Source organism: Patiria miniata, unplaced genomic scaffold (assembly GCF_015706575.1).
Source record: "Patiria miniata isolate m_02_andy unplaced genomic scaffold, ASM1570657v1 HiC_scaffold_22, whole genome shotgun sequence".
Classification (NCBI taxonomy): Eukaryota; Metazoa; Echinodermata; class Asteroidea; order Valvatida; family Asterinidae; genus Patiria; species Patiria miniata.
The window spans coordinates 1,789,720-1,806,457 of NW_024037061.1; the positions used below are offsets into that span (position 1 = coordinate 1,789,720).

Genomic DNA, 16,738 nt, shown 5'->3' on the forward strand with positions numbered 1-16,738 from the left:
CATTTTTGATGAAAAATCAGACTTCAAAATTTTGACAAAAACGGCAAGGGGTTAGCCTTGCATTTTGTTAAAATTTTGGCCCAAATTTGACTTTGCTTAAAATCACTCAGAACAACTTTAGAACCAAATCAAGCATGATTTAGTCTTTTTGAAAGCATTTCGAGTGCATTTTTCATGAAAAATCGAACTTAAAAATTTTGAAAAAAATAGCAAGGGGTTAGCCTTGCATTTTATTGAAATTTTGGCCTAAATTTGACTTTGATCAAAATTCCTCAGAAACACCTGTAGAATAAAATCCAGCATGTTTAAGTCTTTTCCAGAGCATTTAGAGTGCATTTCTAATGAAAAATCAGACTTCAAAATTTTGCCAAAAACAGCAAGGGGTTAGCCTTGCATTTTGTTGAAATTTTGGCCAAAATTTGACTTTGCTCCAAATCACTCAGAAACACCATTAGAACCAAATCAAGCATGTTTTAGTCTTTTCAAGAGCATCTAGAGTGCATTTTTGATGAAAAATCAGACTTCAAAATTTTGCCAAAAACGGCAAGGGGTAAGCCTTGCATTTTGTTGAAATTTTGGCCAAAAGATTTTGCTCAAAATCACTCAGAAACACCTTTAGAACCAAATCAAGCATGATTTAGTCTTTTCAAGAGCATCTAGAGTGCATTTTTGATGAAAAATCAGACTTCAAAATTTTGACAAAAATAGCAAGGGGTTAGCCTTGCATTTTATTGAAATTTTGGCCTAAATTTGACTTTGATCAAAATTCCTCAGAAACACCTTTAGAATAAAATCCAGCATGTTTAAGTCTTTTCCAGAGCATTTAGAGTGCATTTTTGATGAAAAATCAGACTCCAAAATTTTGACAAAAACGGCAAGGGGTTAGCCTTGCATTTTGTTGAAATTTCGGCCAAAATTTGACTTTGCTCAAAATCACTCAAAAACACGTTGAGAACCAAATCCAGCATGTTTTAGTCTTTTCGAGAGCATTTAGAGTGCATTTTTGATGAAAAATCAGACTTCAAAATTTTGACAAAAACGGCAAGGGGTTAGCCTTGCATTTTGTTAAAATTTTGGCCCAAATTTGACTTTGCTTAAAATCACTCAGAACAACTTTAGAACCAAATCAAGCATGATTTAGTCTTTTTGAAAGCATTTCGAGTGCATTTTTCATGAAAAATCGAACTTAAAAATTTTGAAAAAAATAGCAAGGGGTTAGCCTTGCATTTTATTGAAATTTTGGCCTAAATTTGACTTTGATCAAAATTCCTCAGAAACACCTTTAGAATAAAATCCAGCATGTTTAAGTCTTTTCCAGAGCATTTAGAGTGCATTTCTAATGAAAAATCAGACTTCAAAATTTTGCCAAAAACAGCAAGGGGTTAGCCTTGCATTTTGTTGAAATTTTGGCCAAAATTTGACTTTGCTCCAAATCACTCAGAAACACCATTAGAACCAAATCAAGCATGTTTTAGTCTTTTCAAGAGCATCTAGAGTGCATTTTTGATGAAAAATCAGACTTCAAAATTTTGCCAAAAACGGCAAGGGGTAAGCCTTGCATTTTGTTGAAATTTTGGCCAAAATTTGACTTTGCTCAAAATCACTCAGAAACACGTTGAGAACCAAATCCAGCATGTTTTAGTCTTTTCGAGAGCATTTAGAGTGCATTTTTGATGAAATCAGACTTCAAAATTTTGACAAAAACGGCAAGGGGTTAGCCTTGCATTTTGTTAAAATTTTGGCCAACATTTGACTTTGCTTAAAATCACTCAGAAACACCTTTAGAACCAAATCAAGCATGATTTAGTCTTTTTGAAAGCATTTCGAGTGCATTTTTCATGAAAAATCAAACTTAAAAATTTGAAAAAAACAGCAAGGGGTTAGCCTTGCATTTTATTGAAATTTTGGCCTAAATTTGACTTTGATCAAAATTCCTCAGAAACACCTTTAGAATAAAATCCAGCATGTTTAAGTCTTTTCCAGAGCATTTAGAGTGCATTTTTGATGAAAAATCAGACTCCAAAATTTTGACAAAAACGGCAAGGGGTTAGCCTTGCATTTTGTTGAAATTTCGGCCAAAATTTGACTTTGCTCAAAATCACTCAGAAACACATTAAGAACCAAATCAAGCATGTTTTAGTATTTTCCAGAGCATTCAGAGTTCATTTTTAATGAAAAATCAGACTTCAAAATTTGAATAAAATTGGCAAGGGGTTAGCCTTGCATTTTTAACAAAAACAGGACAAAACTCAATTTTTATCAAAATTTCAAAACGATAAGGGGTTAGCCTTGCATTTTTAACAAAAACAGGACAAAACTCAATTTTTATCAAAATTTAAAAACAATAAGGGGTTAGCCTTGCATTTTTAACAAAAACGGGACGAAACTCAATTTTTATCAAAATTTAAAAACGATAAGGGGTTAGCCTTGCGTTTTTAACAAAAACGGGACAAAACTCAATTTTTATCAAAAATCTAAACGGTAAGGGGTTAGCCTTGCATTTTTAACAAAAACAGGACAAAACTCAATTTTTATCAAAATTTCAAAAAGATAAGGGGTTAGCCTTGCATTTTTTCAAAAAACGGGACGAAACTCAATTTTTATCAAAATTTAAAACGATAAGGGGTTAGCCTTGCATTTTTTACAAAAACAGGACGAAACTCAATTTTTATCAAAATTTAAAAACGATAAGGGGTTAGCCTTGCATTTTTAACAAAAACAGGACAAAACTCAATTTTTATCAAAATTTCAAAACGATAAGGGGTTAGCCTTGCATTTTTTCAAAAAACGGGACGAAACTCAATTTTTATCAAAATTTAAAACGATAAGGGGTTAGCCTTGCATTTTTTACAAAAACAGGACAAAACTTAATTTTTATCAAAATTTCAAAACGATAAGGGGTTAGCCTTGCATTTTTAACAAAAACAGGACAAAACTCAATTTTTATCAAAATTTCAAAACGGTAAGGGGTTAGCCTTGCATTTTTAGCAAAAACAGGACAAAACTCAATTTTTATCAAAATTTCAAAACGATAAGGGGTTAGCCTTGCATTTTTAACAAAAACGGGACAAAACTCAATTTTTATCAAAAATCAAAACGGTAAGGGGTTAGCCTTGCATTTTTAACAAAAACAGGACAAAACTCAATTTTTATCAAAATTTCAAAACGATAAGGGGTTAGCCTTGCATTTTTAACAAAAACGGGACAAAACTCAATTTTTATCAAAAATCAAAACGGTAAGGGGTTAGCCTTGCATTTTTAACAAAAACAGGACAAAACTCAATTTTTATCAAAATTTCAAAAACGATAAGGGGTTAGCCTTGCATTTTTTCAAAAACGGGACAAAACTCAATTTTTATCAAATTTAAAAACGATAAGGGGTAAGCCTTGCATTTTAACAAAAACGGGACGAAACTCAATTTTTATCAAAATTTCAAAACGATAAGGGGTTAGCCTTGCATTTTTAACAAAAACGGGACAAAACTCAATTTTTATCAAAAATCAAAACGGTAAGGGGTTAGCCTTGCATTTTAAACAAAAACAGGACAAAACTCAATTTTTATCAAAATTTCAAAAACGATAAGGGGTTAGCCTTGCATTTTTTCAAAAACAGGACAAAACTCAATTTTCATCAAAATTTAAAAACGATAAGGGGTTAGCCTTGCATTTTTTCAAAAAACGGGACAAAACTCAATTTTTATCAAAATTTAAAACAATAAGGGGTTAGCCTTGCATTTTTTACAAAAACAGGACGAAACTCAATTTTTATCAAAATTTAAAAACGATAAGGGGTTAGCCTTGCATTTTTATCAAAAACAGGACAAAACTCAATTTTTATCAAAATTTCAAAACGATAAGGGGTTAGCCTTGCATTTTTAACAAGAACAGGACAAAACTCAATTTTTATCAAAATTTAAAAACGATAAGGGGTTAGCCTTGCATTTTTTCAAAAAACGGGACGAAACTCAATTTTTATCAAAATTTAAAACGATAAGGGGTTAGCCTTGCATTTTTTACAAAAACAGGACAAAACTTAATTTTTATCAAAATTTCAAAACGATAAGGGGTTAGCCTTGCATTTTTAACAAAAACAGGACAAAACTCAATTTTTATCAAAATTTCAAAACGGTAAGGGGTTAGCCTTGCATTTTTAGCAAAAACAGGACAAAACTCAATTTTTATCAAAATTTCAAAACGATAAGGGGTTAGCCTTGCATTTTTAACAAAAAGGGGACAAAACTCAATTTTTATCAAAAATCAAAACGGTAAGGGGTTAGCCTTGCATTTTTAACAAAAACAGGACAAAACTCAATTTTTATCAAAAATCAAAACGGTAAGGGGTTAGCCTTGCATTTTTAACAAAAACAGGACAAAACTCAATTTTTATCAAAATTTCAAAAACGATAAGGGGTTAGCCTTGCATTTTTTCAAAAACGGGACAAAACTCAATTTTTATCAAAATTTCAAAACGATAAGGGGTAAGCCTTGCATTTTAACAAAAACGGGACGAAACTCAATTTTTATCAAAATTTCAAAACGATAAGGGGTTAGCCTTGCATTTTTAACAAAAACGGGACAAAACTCAATTTTTCTCAAAAATCAAAACGGTAAGGGGTTAGCCTTGCATTTTTAACAAAAACAGGACAAAACTCAATTTTTATCAAAATTTCAAAACGATAAGGGGTTAGCCTTGCATTTTTTCAAAAAACGGGAAGAAACTCAATTTTTATCAAAATTTAAAACGATAAGGGGTTAGCCTTGCATTTTTAACAAAAACGGAACAGAACTCAATATTTATCAAAATTTAAAACGATAAGGGGTTAGCCTTGCATTTTTAACAACAAAAACAGGACAAAACTCAATTTTTATCAAATTTTCAAAACGGTAATGGGTTAGCCTCGCATTTTTAACAAAAAAGCAACAAAACTCACTTTTTATCAAAAGTGTGAAACGGTGTTCGATCTCATTTGTATAGGGAGGGGAAAGCAGTCAAAATTATTTAAGTTTTCCTGAAATTGATCATTTGTGTTATAGCCTATATATTGAAAGTGATAAAAATGACAAAAGGCAGACAAAAAATGCATGTACATGTACCTGAAGACGTATTTTGAACTATTGAAGAAGGAAGTTCATTTATTCTTCTAACAAATTATTCTCACAGCAAAACAAGAGGAATATTAAACAGCACGCCTTTTGTAAGGTATCAAATAGGAAGTTGAGTTTGTAATTGCCTTGGATATTTCTCAATCTATAAATAATAGACAATCAAGACAAATGAATAACTAAAGAAATCAAACATGACTAAATAAAACATGGCCAAAGACAAATGTGATGCGATCAAGCTACATGAGTCGTTTGTCGACTCTGGTAAAAAAAAAAGTATTACAGATTTGGAAAGAGCATCATCTCAGCATTACTGCTGTGAAAACAGTATGTTGATACCATCTTTAGTTCAAAAATTATTGAAGTTGGAACACCAAGAGATGTGATGAAGTGATGTGATGAAGTGGCCCTATTTTGGCCTGTATCTCCAAATAAAAATTCCCGACAAACGACCCATTTAGCTTGATCACATCACAAATCGTTATTTCAGAAGGGAGCAAGACATTTTATAGCCTATAGAGAGATCTCAGTACACAAGGAAACAACATTGCTAGAATTTAGAAGAGAGAAAACAAATAAAATTTAATTGGGGGGGGGGGGGTTCAAACTCACAACAGCACAGGGACAACTTCAAGATTATCGCAAATTAAATAAATACAAAATTCTTGCAATGTTTCTGCACGTCACCTCAACACCAGTTATGCCAGTTTTGGCAAGTTTTTATGGCGATACCTGAAGGAGAGAAAGTTCCAATCCAGACGTCAGCACCCACCCGAGACTCGCAAGTGTCTGCAACCCAATCGACGTCAAGATGAATGGCCTGAAGGAGAGGGGAGGAAAGAAAAAATATTTTGAGGAAAAATTTACTTAAAAAAAAAAAAATCCCAGCAGTTAAACACAGGTTTAAAGGGACACTGGGTCCTGGAACAGCCCAATTGGGCTACAAAACGCGTTTTGAACGAGATGATGTTAATCGGAAATAAGATTTAAAAGTAGGATATAAACATCCACACAACTATCCTTTCAAAACTGGGCGTTGTTGTGTTATTCCTGTCTTATGCTTGCGAGAACGAATTTTGGGGTCCACTTTTGCAACTCCATAAATTCGAGCTGTTTGAATGCCAGTTGTGATTTCATTCATAAAGTGTTCGCCTTTAAACGTTTTTTCAGTACGATATTTCTTGCTCCTCCAAGTTTTCTAAAAATCCTGGTAAGGTTAGTTTAAACAGGGCCACCACGAGAAGGTCCCAGGATACCAGCCCCAACGCGCTTTCAGTATCGTCAGGCCCATTGCTGGATAAAAGGTAGGCCCCGGAGGGCCAGACACAGTTATCGACTGTCCGGTCCGCCCGCCCAGCCCCGAAGGACCAGGAAAGCACCCTAACCTATATGCACGCCCCCCTAAGTCCATCCCCCTTACGGGTTCATGCGGTCTGATAGGAAGTAGCAGCGTTTGCCGGCTGTGAATACAGGGCCACGCCCCTATAAAGAGGGACGCACTACCTGCTCCTTTATGGCACGGCATCCTAGGGTTTCCAGGCCGCTGCGTAGGACCCACGCCCCACGTGGAAGGCGGACCTGCCACGCGGACGCAACTCGCCCCTTGAATCTATGCTGGATTTTCGCCGCACCTCAATTGAAGCACCCAGTCAGACTCCAATTAGCAATCGAACCGCCGCACCACCCTAAGCCCTAACGGCATCGGGATATAGGAGATCCCATAGCCTTAGAAGTTCTCAGATGGATATAGCAGATCCTCTGAACTAAAAAAAAAAGCCCTATTTAGAGAGTGAAATTTTCATTTCACTAATTGGTGATCCACATTTATTTTTTAAAAAAATGGCTGGCTGGCTGGCTTGCTCCCCGGCTGGCTGGTTGACTGTTATCTTGCCGTCGATTAAAATAGTTTGAAATGAGGGGTTTTGCTTCGAAGGAATGTTTATGCCCTAATGGCGGTGCACTGGATAAATTTAATTTAGTGAAGCCTTGCAGCAGGGACAGATCCAGGGGGCAAGTTTCTGACTAATGGTGCTGATGCCAAAAACGATCAAATTTTGCTTTTTGCTTTCAATGGAGTTGATTCCCCCCTCCGATTGCCACCCAAGATCCGCCCCTGGATGGACACGGGGATATAGATGATCCCATAGTCCCACTGGTCTCGCGTTTGGATGTAGGGATATACAGATCCCATAATCCACATTGATCCACAAGTGTCTGCAGCAAATGCTCAATTTGAGCCGATGACACACGCTCAATTTGAGCCGACGACCTGTGGAAAAAACCACCACCCCAAAACGACAACACATACATGTACAGTGGAATGTCAATATACCGAACACCGCTATTTCGAACATCGTCTTTGGCTCCCAATTTTGGTGTACAAAACATACCGAACATTGTTGAAAATTGTCAAAATTTGCCCAAGGAATAGAAGTAGAAAACCACCCATTACTGTAGGTAGTAAGCTAAACAAAAACTGTGTGATTACGTGATTTAATAGTCGGCACGTGTTCGAAGTGGTCTTTCAGTAACTACCAGGGTGTAAAGTGAAGTTCTAAAGGCGCTGTTTATTGAAAAGTGAGTACCGGAGCACTAGCAGCTTAAAATCGCTATACCGAACGATCGCTATTACGAACAATTTCTGTGGGTCCGGCGATGTTCGTTTTAGCGGCGTTCCACTGTACATATATACATGAACCACCACCAACCCACATGGTCACAACACTATTAGGTATCTTGCGAGCGCGAGTGGAACACGGAATAATGTAGTGCGTCTGTGTCCCACATACCACGACGCCGAAGGCCGAGTGGTATGTGGGACACAGACGCACTACATTTTCCGTGTTCCACGAGCGCGAGCGGGATAACGAATTTATCTTCAAGCAAACTTGACGCACAGTAAAGTTGGAACACGCATGCTGTGTAACCTACGCGCAACTTTTAAATTCACAGTGAATTGTGCAGCACTAATCGCGTCACGTAGGCTTAGAATAGCGCAATACGCGGAGTGCGGTATGAACCGTGGCCGTGCGGTATGGTTATATGTAGCACGGCTTGTTGCCATGGATCGACCAATCAGGATCGAGGAATCAAGTTTGCTTGAAGATAATTATCTGAACCACACTGGAAAAATGTAGTCTCACATTCTCATGGTGAAAAAAAATAGTCTAAAAAAAAATTTCAATACAAAGATTATTTTTCATTCTTCAAAACAAAATATGCTCCCTTTAAAGGAGAAACGTGAGGGTTTAATTTTTGTCTAAAAGCAGTTCAAAATTGTGATTTTTTTTTTTTCTTCCACAAATGGACTGTTTGTTTTAGGTTTATGAAGCGTAAACTCAAATCATGAAAGATCTCATGGAAGATTTGCTATTACATTTTTCCAGGGGGGGGGTTCAGTTGTACACACAAAAATGGGATGGAACAAGAACAAGGAAAAACATCTGACTCACTCTGAGAAATCCATCGATTGACTCCACTTGCAAACTGTACTTGGATCCTGAGATCTTGGGTGTTCACTGGCTCAATTTGAGCGCTAATGGCTGAAAGAAAATGGTTAGTCCTACCTTCGTGAACACGTCTCACTCGCTGGCTAGTTGGCTGGCTGGCAGGCTGACTGGATGGATGGATGGATGGATGGATGGCGAGCTGACAGGCTGGCTAAATGGCAGACTCGCAGGCTGACTACTACCTTGCTGTTGCTACAAGGAACAAAAAGGAAACAGTTGGAAATTAGGGATTTGCTACATACATGTAAGAATCAGTGGCAGAAATGGGGGGGGGGGGGAGCAGAAGGGACGCCCACCCCCGGAAGTCACAGAAATTTCTCGAATAAGGTCATTTTTCACTTTAGAGAGAGTCTTCCCCCAGAACCTCCCCACCCCCAGCAATAGCCTCTCTTGATCCACCCTTGAGAATGGCTTTCATAAAAATGGATAGGCCTACTGCTCAAAACAGGTAAGATGGAGTTCTTTAAAAAGAATACCCAATACTCTTGGAGAGATCTGTTCTTCTCCACAATTAAATTTCTAAGGAATACATTTTCATAGACAATATTCCACAGACCATCGCATTTCTTTTCATGGTGAATTTAAATATACTTTAAATTATCATCCAAAAATTCATCAAATGTAAGCATATTGTATCTCACATGGGTAATGATGTTTTAACTGCACGGCAATCATTTTCTGTTTTACATAATTTTGTAATGTCTCATAATGTTTATTCACAAAAATAACTGTTGCTTCATTGGAATTCAAAACTTTCAACAATGTTTCTTCTTTTTTCAAAGTTTAACAAAGAAATTGACTCAGTGGAACAGGCTCCCATAACTGGTGACCTTCGGATAACTGTTCCATGTTCAACTTTTTAAAAAAATATGATGATCAGTTTCCCTGTGTGGTTTACTTAACGAAAATTTGGTTTAAATTTCTTTCTGCCAATTTAGGAAAATTAAGTTTCTCTTGTATTTATCTCAATTTCTAGGAATCTCCCAAGTTGTTATTTCAAGAGTAGTTTGACACTTATATCATCTACGTATATTCCGATTTTAGCCTAATCTCTTGTTGCAAACGCTAGTGTTACACCTTGAACTATCTTCAAGGAAAATTTCGACGAGGATTTTTACCACCCCAACCCCCGTGCATGGTTTTCAGCAAAGGCTATAGCTACAGTTGACCGATTTTTGCCCAGCAATACAATGGCGAAGGGCATATTAGCATATTCATTAGCATCACTCAGGGTGACTTGGCGTGGAGGCTAGGAGGAGGCTTTTCTCCAAAGTTTTACTGCACACCATAATGGATAGGAACCTTATTAATATTCTTGAAAAGATTGACAGATATTGCAAAAGCCATGTGTTAGCCTACAACTTTCAAAATGACATAGCCAGGCCTATTTTTCCAATTTCAACAAAAAGTAATGAAATCACAACGATTTTTAGCACATACATGTACTTGCAGATCATTACAAGGGAAATAAACCCTGAAAGTTGCATGAAGATACGGTCTTCCAAACGGGAGAAATTTATTTCAAAGATTTCACCCGCCAATATCGGAACATGATCTGTGTGCATGTAGATTCATTCAAAATAAAGTGTTACGTATTAAACCTTTAGAAATCGCCCTTCGGAACCACACAGCTGTGACAAAAATTAAAAATTGTCTGCTCTAAGGTTAGTATCCTACAGAAAATAAAACCGGTAGGGGGAAAATCGAAAACTGTTTTGGGAAAAAAAAGTGGAAATCTTGATGGGAATCGATCCACGAACCATCTTACTGCTAGCTACATGTATGATGAGCAAATGCCCCCCCCCCCCCTGCAAAACCGTAAAAGCTACTGAGGAAAATGTCACTGATAATTAATGCCAATTAACTGTACCTCCCCCTGTAAATTATTATGGGCTATCCTAATCACAGAGCAACTATAAATGTTATGTCAAAATTGGAAATGTTTCTCAGTCCCAGGTTCATGTCTTTTCAACATTTTTGCAATGGCTGACCTTCATTAAGATGATATGATGAAAAAATTCAGGATGCAACATTCTTTTCCTAAAATGGACTTACTTGTTTTGGCTGACAGTCTTTCTGTTAGATCCTTCAGTCGGTTCTGATGGTCGACTCAACAGCAACCCAGGGGCATCAGTCTTGCAAACAACTGCAAAGTTTGGGATGACAATGAACATCGCTCTTGTCCCCAGCCTCTGCTTCAGCTGTCTGCATGATGGCCTTCCTTCAATTCAAGCCTGTAAAACACAACGACACATATGTCAGCACATTTTTTTCACGAATAAAAAGCCGGCTTTATACGATCTGACGTTCAAGTATATTTGCTTTGGAAAGAATGTTGCATCCTGACACCATTTTCCTCATCATTCAGGGGCGGATCCAGGAATTTTCGCAGGGGCGGGTTTTCATCAGCCAAAAATCTGAAAATGTACGCAGGTTTCTCCGGACACTTGGCCTCCGTAAAATCAAAAACTGGGTGTGGGGGGGGGGGGGGGGGTTTCGACTTATTTTTTTTTAATTTATATGATTATTATTTGGGGGGGGGGGGGGTTTGACCCCCAAAACCCCCCTCTGGATCCGCACCTGATATTATCTCAATAAAGGTCAGTCATTGCAAAAATATTGAAAAGACGTGAATCTTGGACTGAGTATTCATTTCCAATTTGGTTAGAAAATACACTCAACTCTCCATAGACTTTGAACGCAGCACGAGAAGTAGCGTCTGGAACTACATACATGTACTTTCCTTTGTTTTCTTATTAATAACATATACTTTGTGATTTTATTCATCCAATTTTTGTTTTCTTGAAAAGAGTGTAGTTATATCATGTCAATATAGGTGGTAGCAGCAAAAAAGCTGTGGGAAGTCATGAAAATAGTTCAAATTATTGGAAATGATTAGGCCAAAGAAAACAATATTTCTGCTTCCGATTACATGGCATTGTAAAATAGGGTAGGTAGGTAGGGACTTTTTTTTGTGTACGTTCATATGGAGGCATCTGCGTGTAGTCACGGGTAAAAGGTAGAAATTGATGGTTTGGGTGTGTTTTTTCCCTCATTTTTCCCATTAAAAATTAGGGTAGAAGTTAGTTAAATAAATTAAAAAGTTTGCGAGTAACACCACGTGGACAGATATCTCTTCTTGGAGGGTTTGCTGGTAACATTATGTGGAAAGATATCTCCTCTTGAAGGAAAGGGGTTAATTGTCAAAATAGGTAGGGAAACCCTAAGCAGAATTTATTTTCTTCTTTTGTTTTGTTTTTGGCCTTATTTGAAAGAAATTCATGGTTTTCTTTATCGTTAGTAGTGGATATCATTACGGCAGCCGTAATGCAATTTTCACCTTCCAAAAGATCGTTACGGTTGAAATTGTCTAAGCTTTTTCCACTTTTCACCGTGGCCCCAACATTCACTTCAGCTGTCAGTTTCGGTAGGAAATACAACTGTTCTTGTGAAAATGTGTAGCGACTGCTGCTTTTTAAAAAAAACTAAATGATGCAGAAAAACTCCCTTCCTAAACATTCAATTTTTCAGAAACAAAATGACAATGATGTTCCTTTAGTTTTTGTCCACCATAATTATACCCGAATGATGTTGCATACGTCAGATGTATTACTTACACATGCAGGCAATATTTAGCCAGCGCCGGCTAAATTTAAGTAAACGATGTTTCGCCAGCTAAGCACTGTATGAACATGCGCAGTGACTTTTTGGGGGACTGAGAAATTTAAATCTTAGTCTGGTTCCCCGTACCGTTGTGGTTGTGACTTCGTATTCATGAGATGGGAATCAGACCATTTTACAATTTCGGACTTTATTTAATTCCCTTTAAGAAAATCCCCCAGATCCACGAATACAACGTTGTAGTCAATATGATAAAACAGGTTGATGTATGCATCTACCAATGTGTTCACAACTCTTGCTCATACTTTTAGGGGAGTGAAATGCCAAATGCCTTCTTTCTTCCCCCCCCCCCCCCCTCTCCCCTCCCCCCCCCCCCCCCAAAAGAAACTGTCTCTTTGAAAACAACAAAAATACATCCATATACCCCCCCCCCCCCAGGCGCGGTTCTACGGGGGGGGGGGGGGGGGCTAGGGGGGGCTGTAGCCCCCAAAAATTTTGTCTAGCCCCCCCAAAATAAATTCCGTAAAAAAAAAAATTGCATTAGCAAAAAGAAGGATTGTGATGTACATGCGAACGGTCTCCCCCTAAAGAAGAAATAGTCGTGACAATGGTGCATTAGTTAATATAGTGTGAATGATTTTAGGATTTTATTGGCGCTCCCCATTGAAAATATGGCATGATCCACCGTGCAAGCCCCCCCCCCCCCCAAAAAAATATTGGTTCTAGAACGGCTACCTCTTGACCTAAGATTCACCAGGAATAGTCAGAATCTTTGGGTCTGGGAACCAGACTACCTTTCAATAGTGTAGGTCTGAAAACACCTCGCGACATGAAGGCCTATCAAGAATTGTCTGCAGGAGTTCAAAGATTTCACACCTAATTTTTTTCCTGAATTCAGTCAAAATTCACCAAAAAACACCTACAGTCGGGGTCAGTGGATGTTGCTTAGCTAGAAATGTCCACAAAGCAGCATGGTTTTCAGTTGAAAATGACAAAATTACTTACTTTGAAATTTGAGTCAACAGTTGAGACGTCTCCAGCCTTCACACGCCCGGGAAGATACAAATGGCGGATCATACCACGTGTTGTTCACTGCGCGTGCGCATTATAAAAATTCCAAAAGGGCACTCGAGCTATCCAATCGGCTTTAAGCAGTCATCAAGTATTTTGCATAACAATAGTGGTGCGCTTCCATTGATATTCCACGAGGTTTAAATTTCGGACAGATATTGTCAGAGTTTTTAACAAATTTTGGCGCTGCATTGATAAAATGAAAATTGTTTCAGAGTATCAAATTTAGAGTCGAATTTGGCTAAATTTGTGTCCATGTAAAGGCCAAAGTAAATATGAAAAAGAGATATATGCTTACAGATGAATACGAACGAAAGATTACTAAAATAAAAACTGAACAAATAAAACACAAACTGCTGCATTCACAAAACTGTTTTCTCAATTTCTTTTAATTTGACAAAATTAAAACCATTTTGAATTAGCACAAACGACATTAATATAAACTACTATTAAATAAAGATCAACACAAAAAAATCATTAGTTTATTTACACCTAAATTAATCTGAAACAAGCCCCCAAAATTGAAAGGACTTAAAGTTAACTAATTCCCATTTACAAAATGTGTTGTTTTTTGGTCTCACAGTTTTTGAAAGATAGGACCAAAGCTTTATTGATGGCTCAATAAAAAAAAATACATTTCTACTTTTCTTTTATCATTTCTTGATAATGCAAATATATTTTACTTCAGTTTTCGAATGCTTGAATAAGTTGGGCCCCAACTATCGAAATTTGATCAAGGTTCTTCTCTCTGAAATGGGAACATATATTGCCAGGACAGCCACAATATAAAACTCAATAAGATTGTTTTTAAAACATCATCTCTGCATTTCCTGAAATGGTTGATTTCTTTTAGCCATCCAAATAAACGTGCCCAAAACAGCCGAGATTATTTGCATTAATTGAAAGAAAAAAGACACATTAAAACGTGCAGTTGTTTAAACCAAAAATTAGCATTTAGTTTTGTAGAACTTTATTCGTTATGAAATATCAGACAAGAGATCTTGACTGTTGTTCTTATCGGAATTTTTAAAAAAAATATCAAATCTTATAAGTTCGGATGTTTGTACTTATGTATGAAGTCCGTCGAATTAAAACCGTTCATACGCTATCCCATGAGGCTTACAACAAAATGGTTCCGAAAATTCTCAGTTTACATGCAAGTAGTGCATTTTTTATAAGATGATTGGTCATTTTAAAACAAAGTCTAACATCGGATTGGTATTAACACAGACCCTTCCGTTCGTCGAAAAAAAAATCTCCAGTTGGCATTATTATTGCTCATAGTACACTTTCATTCTTGTTTTGATTTTTTTTTCCGAATGTGAGAAACACTGCACAATTCAGCATGTAAAAAGAATGTGGCAGTCAATCCAGAAAATAAATATAAAATATTAGCAAACTCTTTTTGCACAACTTATCTACAGAGTCTTTGGGTACTGTACTCTACATAATTAATGGTCTTGATCCCATCTCGTTGAGATACCCCAGTCAGAGATACGGCTACATGTAATTAAATGAAAGGACTTGAGTTCCAAGTTGGGCCACTGTTTAGATTATCTGGTATCTAACGAAATGCAATGTGTGTGAATGTCTTTCATTAGATACCAGATAATCGTGGGGGAAAAAAGTGGCCCAAACAGATTTTGACAGTCTTCACAAGCTTTGACGTACCTTAAAAACAAAAGGTCCATATCACATAAAACAAAATTCCTGTCAATGGTAAAGAAACACTCTAACAAACGGGGGAAAAAAAGTTGTTTGACTGCTTCATTTGTTTTGAGGCACGCTGTAGTATTAACTGTTAGCGTCCAACTTAAAGGGCATCAATACATTTTCAAAATTTACCCTGTTGATGTGGCGAGCTGAGACTCAAATCGAGCGTCTTTTAAAAAAAAAACAGTTTTAGTGACACTTGAACACAAAGACTTAGTACTGAAACACGTCTATCGCTAATTAGTTTCCTTAATGTTTTTTAAACCTTAGTCTCCTCAGTGTTTTTATGTCTCAATGTTTTATTGGCCACTTTTTACCGCTCATTCTAGTCACTGGTTTTCATTAGTATTATTCCTTGTCTCTTGATTTATTCATGCGTCATCGTTTAATTGGTAGACCGAACCTTTTCGTGATAGGAACATTATTTCCTCCTTAGTCTTGCCTTTCCACATTTCATTTCACCTCCATCGACGACGTAGACTTTTCTTGTTCAAGCGTGCAGCAACACAAATAGGTCATAAGAATATGGCCAAGCATCTTGCACTAACAGGATCTAGAGTTTGCAGACAAATCGAATGCTTTCACTGCACAACAAGTCATTCCATTGGTGGGAAAAATCATCTCGGCATTCGACACAGTCTTCGTATCCTGGGGAACTTGGTTCCAATGGCCCCCAACCAAGGTAAGACGAGGCAGATCCGTCACTCCACTGGAACCGATTCTTTCCTTCGATGTCGGTGAAGCCAATCCAGTAGCTGGGAGTCCAGACGTCAGAGGCGCTCTTTACGTAATCTTTGATGAATTCATCCTCCTCTTGGCTGTGAATGGACGCAAGGTGGACCATCTTCCCCGGGTGGGATAGCATCTGGCAGTAGCGCTCAGCATCTATCCAAGGCATTGGTTTGTCCACCCACAGGTAGCAGTGCCCCTGGAAAGCACGCCAGGGTGGTGGGCAGTAAGGTGAGCTGCAGAGAGCAGCTACACCGCTATCAACCAACAAACTGCATGTGATGGATGCCAATATTACCACAAAACCGTTATCAAACGCCATTTCTGTCTTGATGTACATGTATTCCGATCAATTCCTATCAACATATAGACAGTCTTTTTAAGAGCCGTTCCGTACAACAACCGGCTGCTTTGAATTGCGATTCCTTTTTTAATGAAATGTAGGCCTGTGTACTGTAAATTGTGCACCAATCTATCTTGCGCTTTTCCAGTTGTTCAAAGTGCCGACTTCCGCAAATGAAGTGTACACAATGCACACCTATTTTTACAGGATGCCCATTATATCACGCTCCATCAAACCCTTTCATACCAAGCTTCTTCAGGTGTCGATTCTGCGCTCGGGAGGAGTATCACAAAGGAGAGTTTTCTTCCGTTAAATGGCCTCGTGCCAACTGCCAGGTTCTATTGATAAGGATGCTGTTGTCAACGTAACGATGCCGTCCAAATTGATGACGAACCACAGTTTCCATTCGCAACCAGGGCATCACTGTATATTGCCTTTTGAGATCAGCTAAGTGACCCGCTCAGTGTTGCGTGTGAAGTGATCAGCAATTAAACAACTGAACTATGTATAAACTGAAAGTACTTTGGAGTGCCTTTTTTGGTGAAAATTCAGATATTTTTTTAATTAAAACAAATTGGCACGCAATACGACCTGGCAAAAAATATTTAAAAAATCGCCACTTGAAAATTTGACTGCTGAAAATCGCGCA

General features: G+C 37.5%; 1 protein-coding gene across 1 annotated transcript; it reads right to left on the bottom strand.

Annotated features, from left to right (window-relative positions):
* Positions 1-15,570: 15,570 nt before the first annotated feature.
* LOC119730611 (snaclec CHH-B subunit beta-like) lies at positions 15,571-16,068 on the bottom strand. Its single transcript, XM_038203599.1, has one exon. The coding sequence runs from the start codon at positions 16,066-16,068 to the stop codon at positions 15,571-15,573; it is 498 nt and encodes a 165-aa protein (XP_038059527.1).
* Between the last annotated feature and the right edge of the window lie 670 nt (positions 16,069-16,738).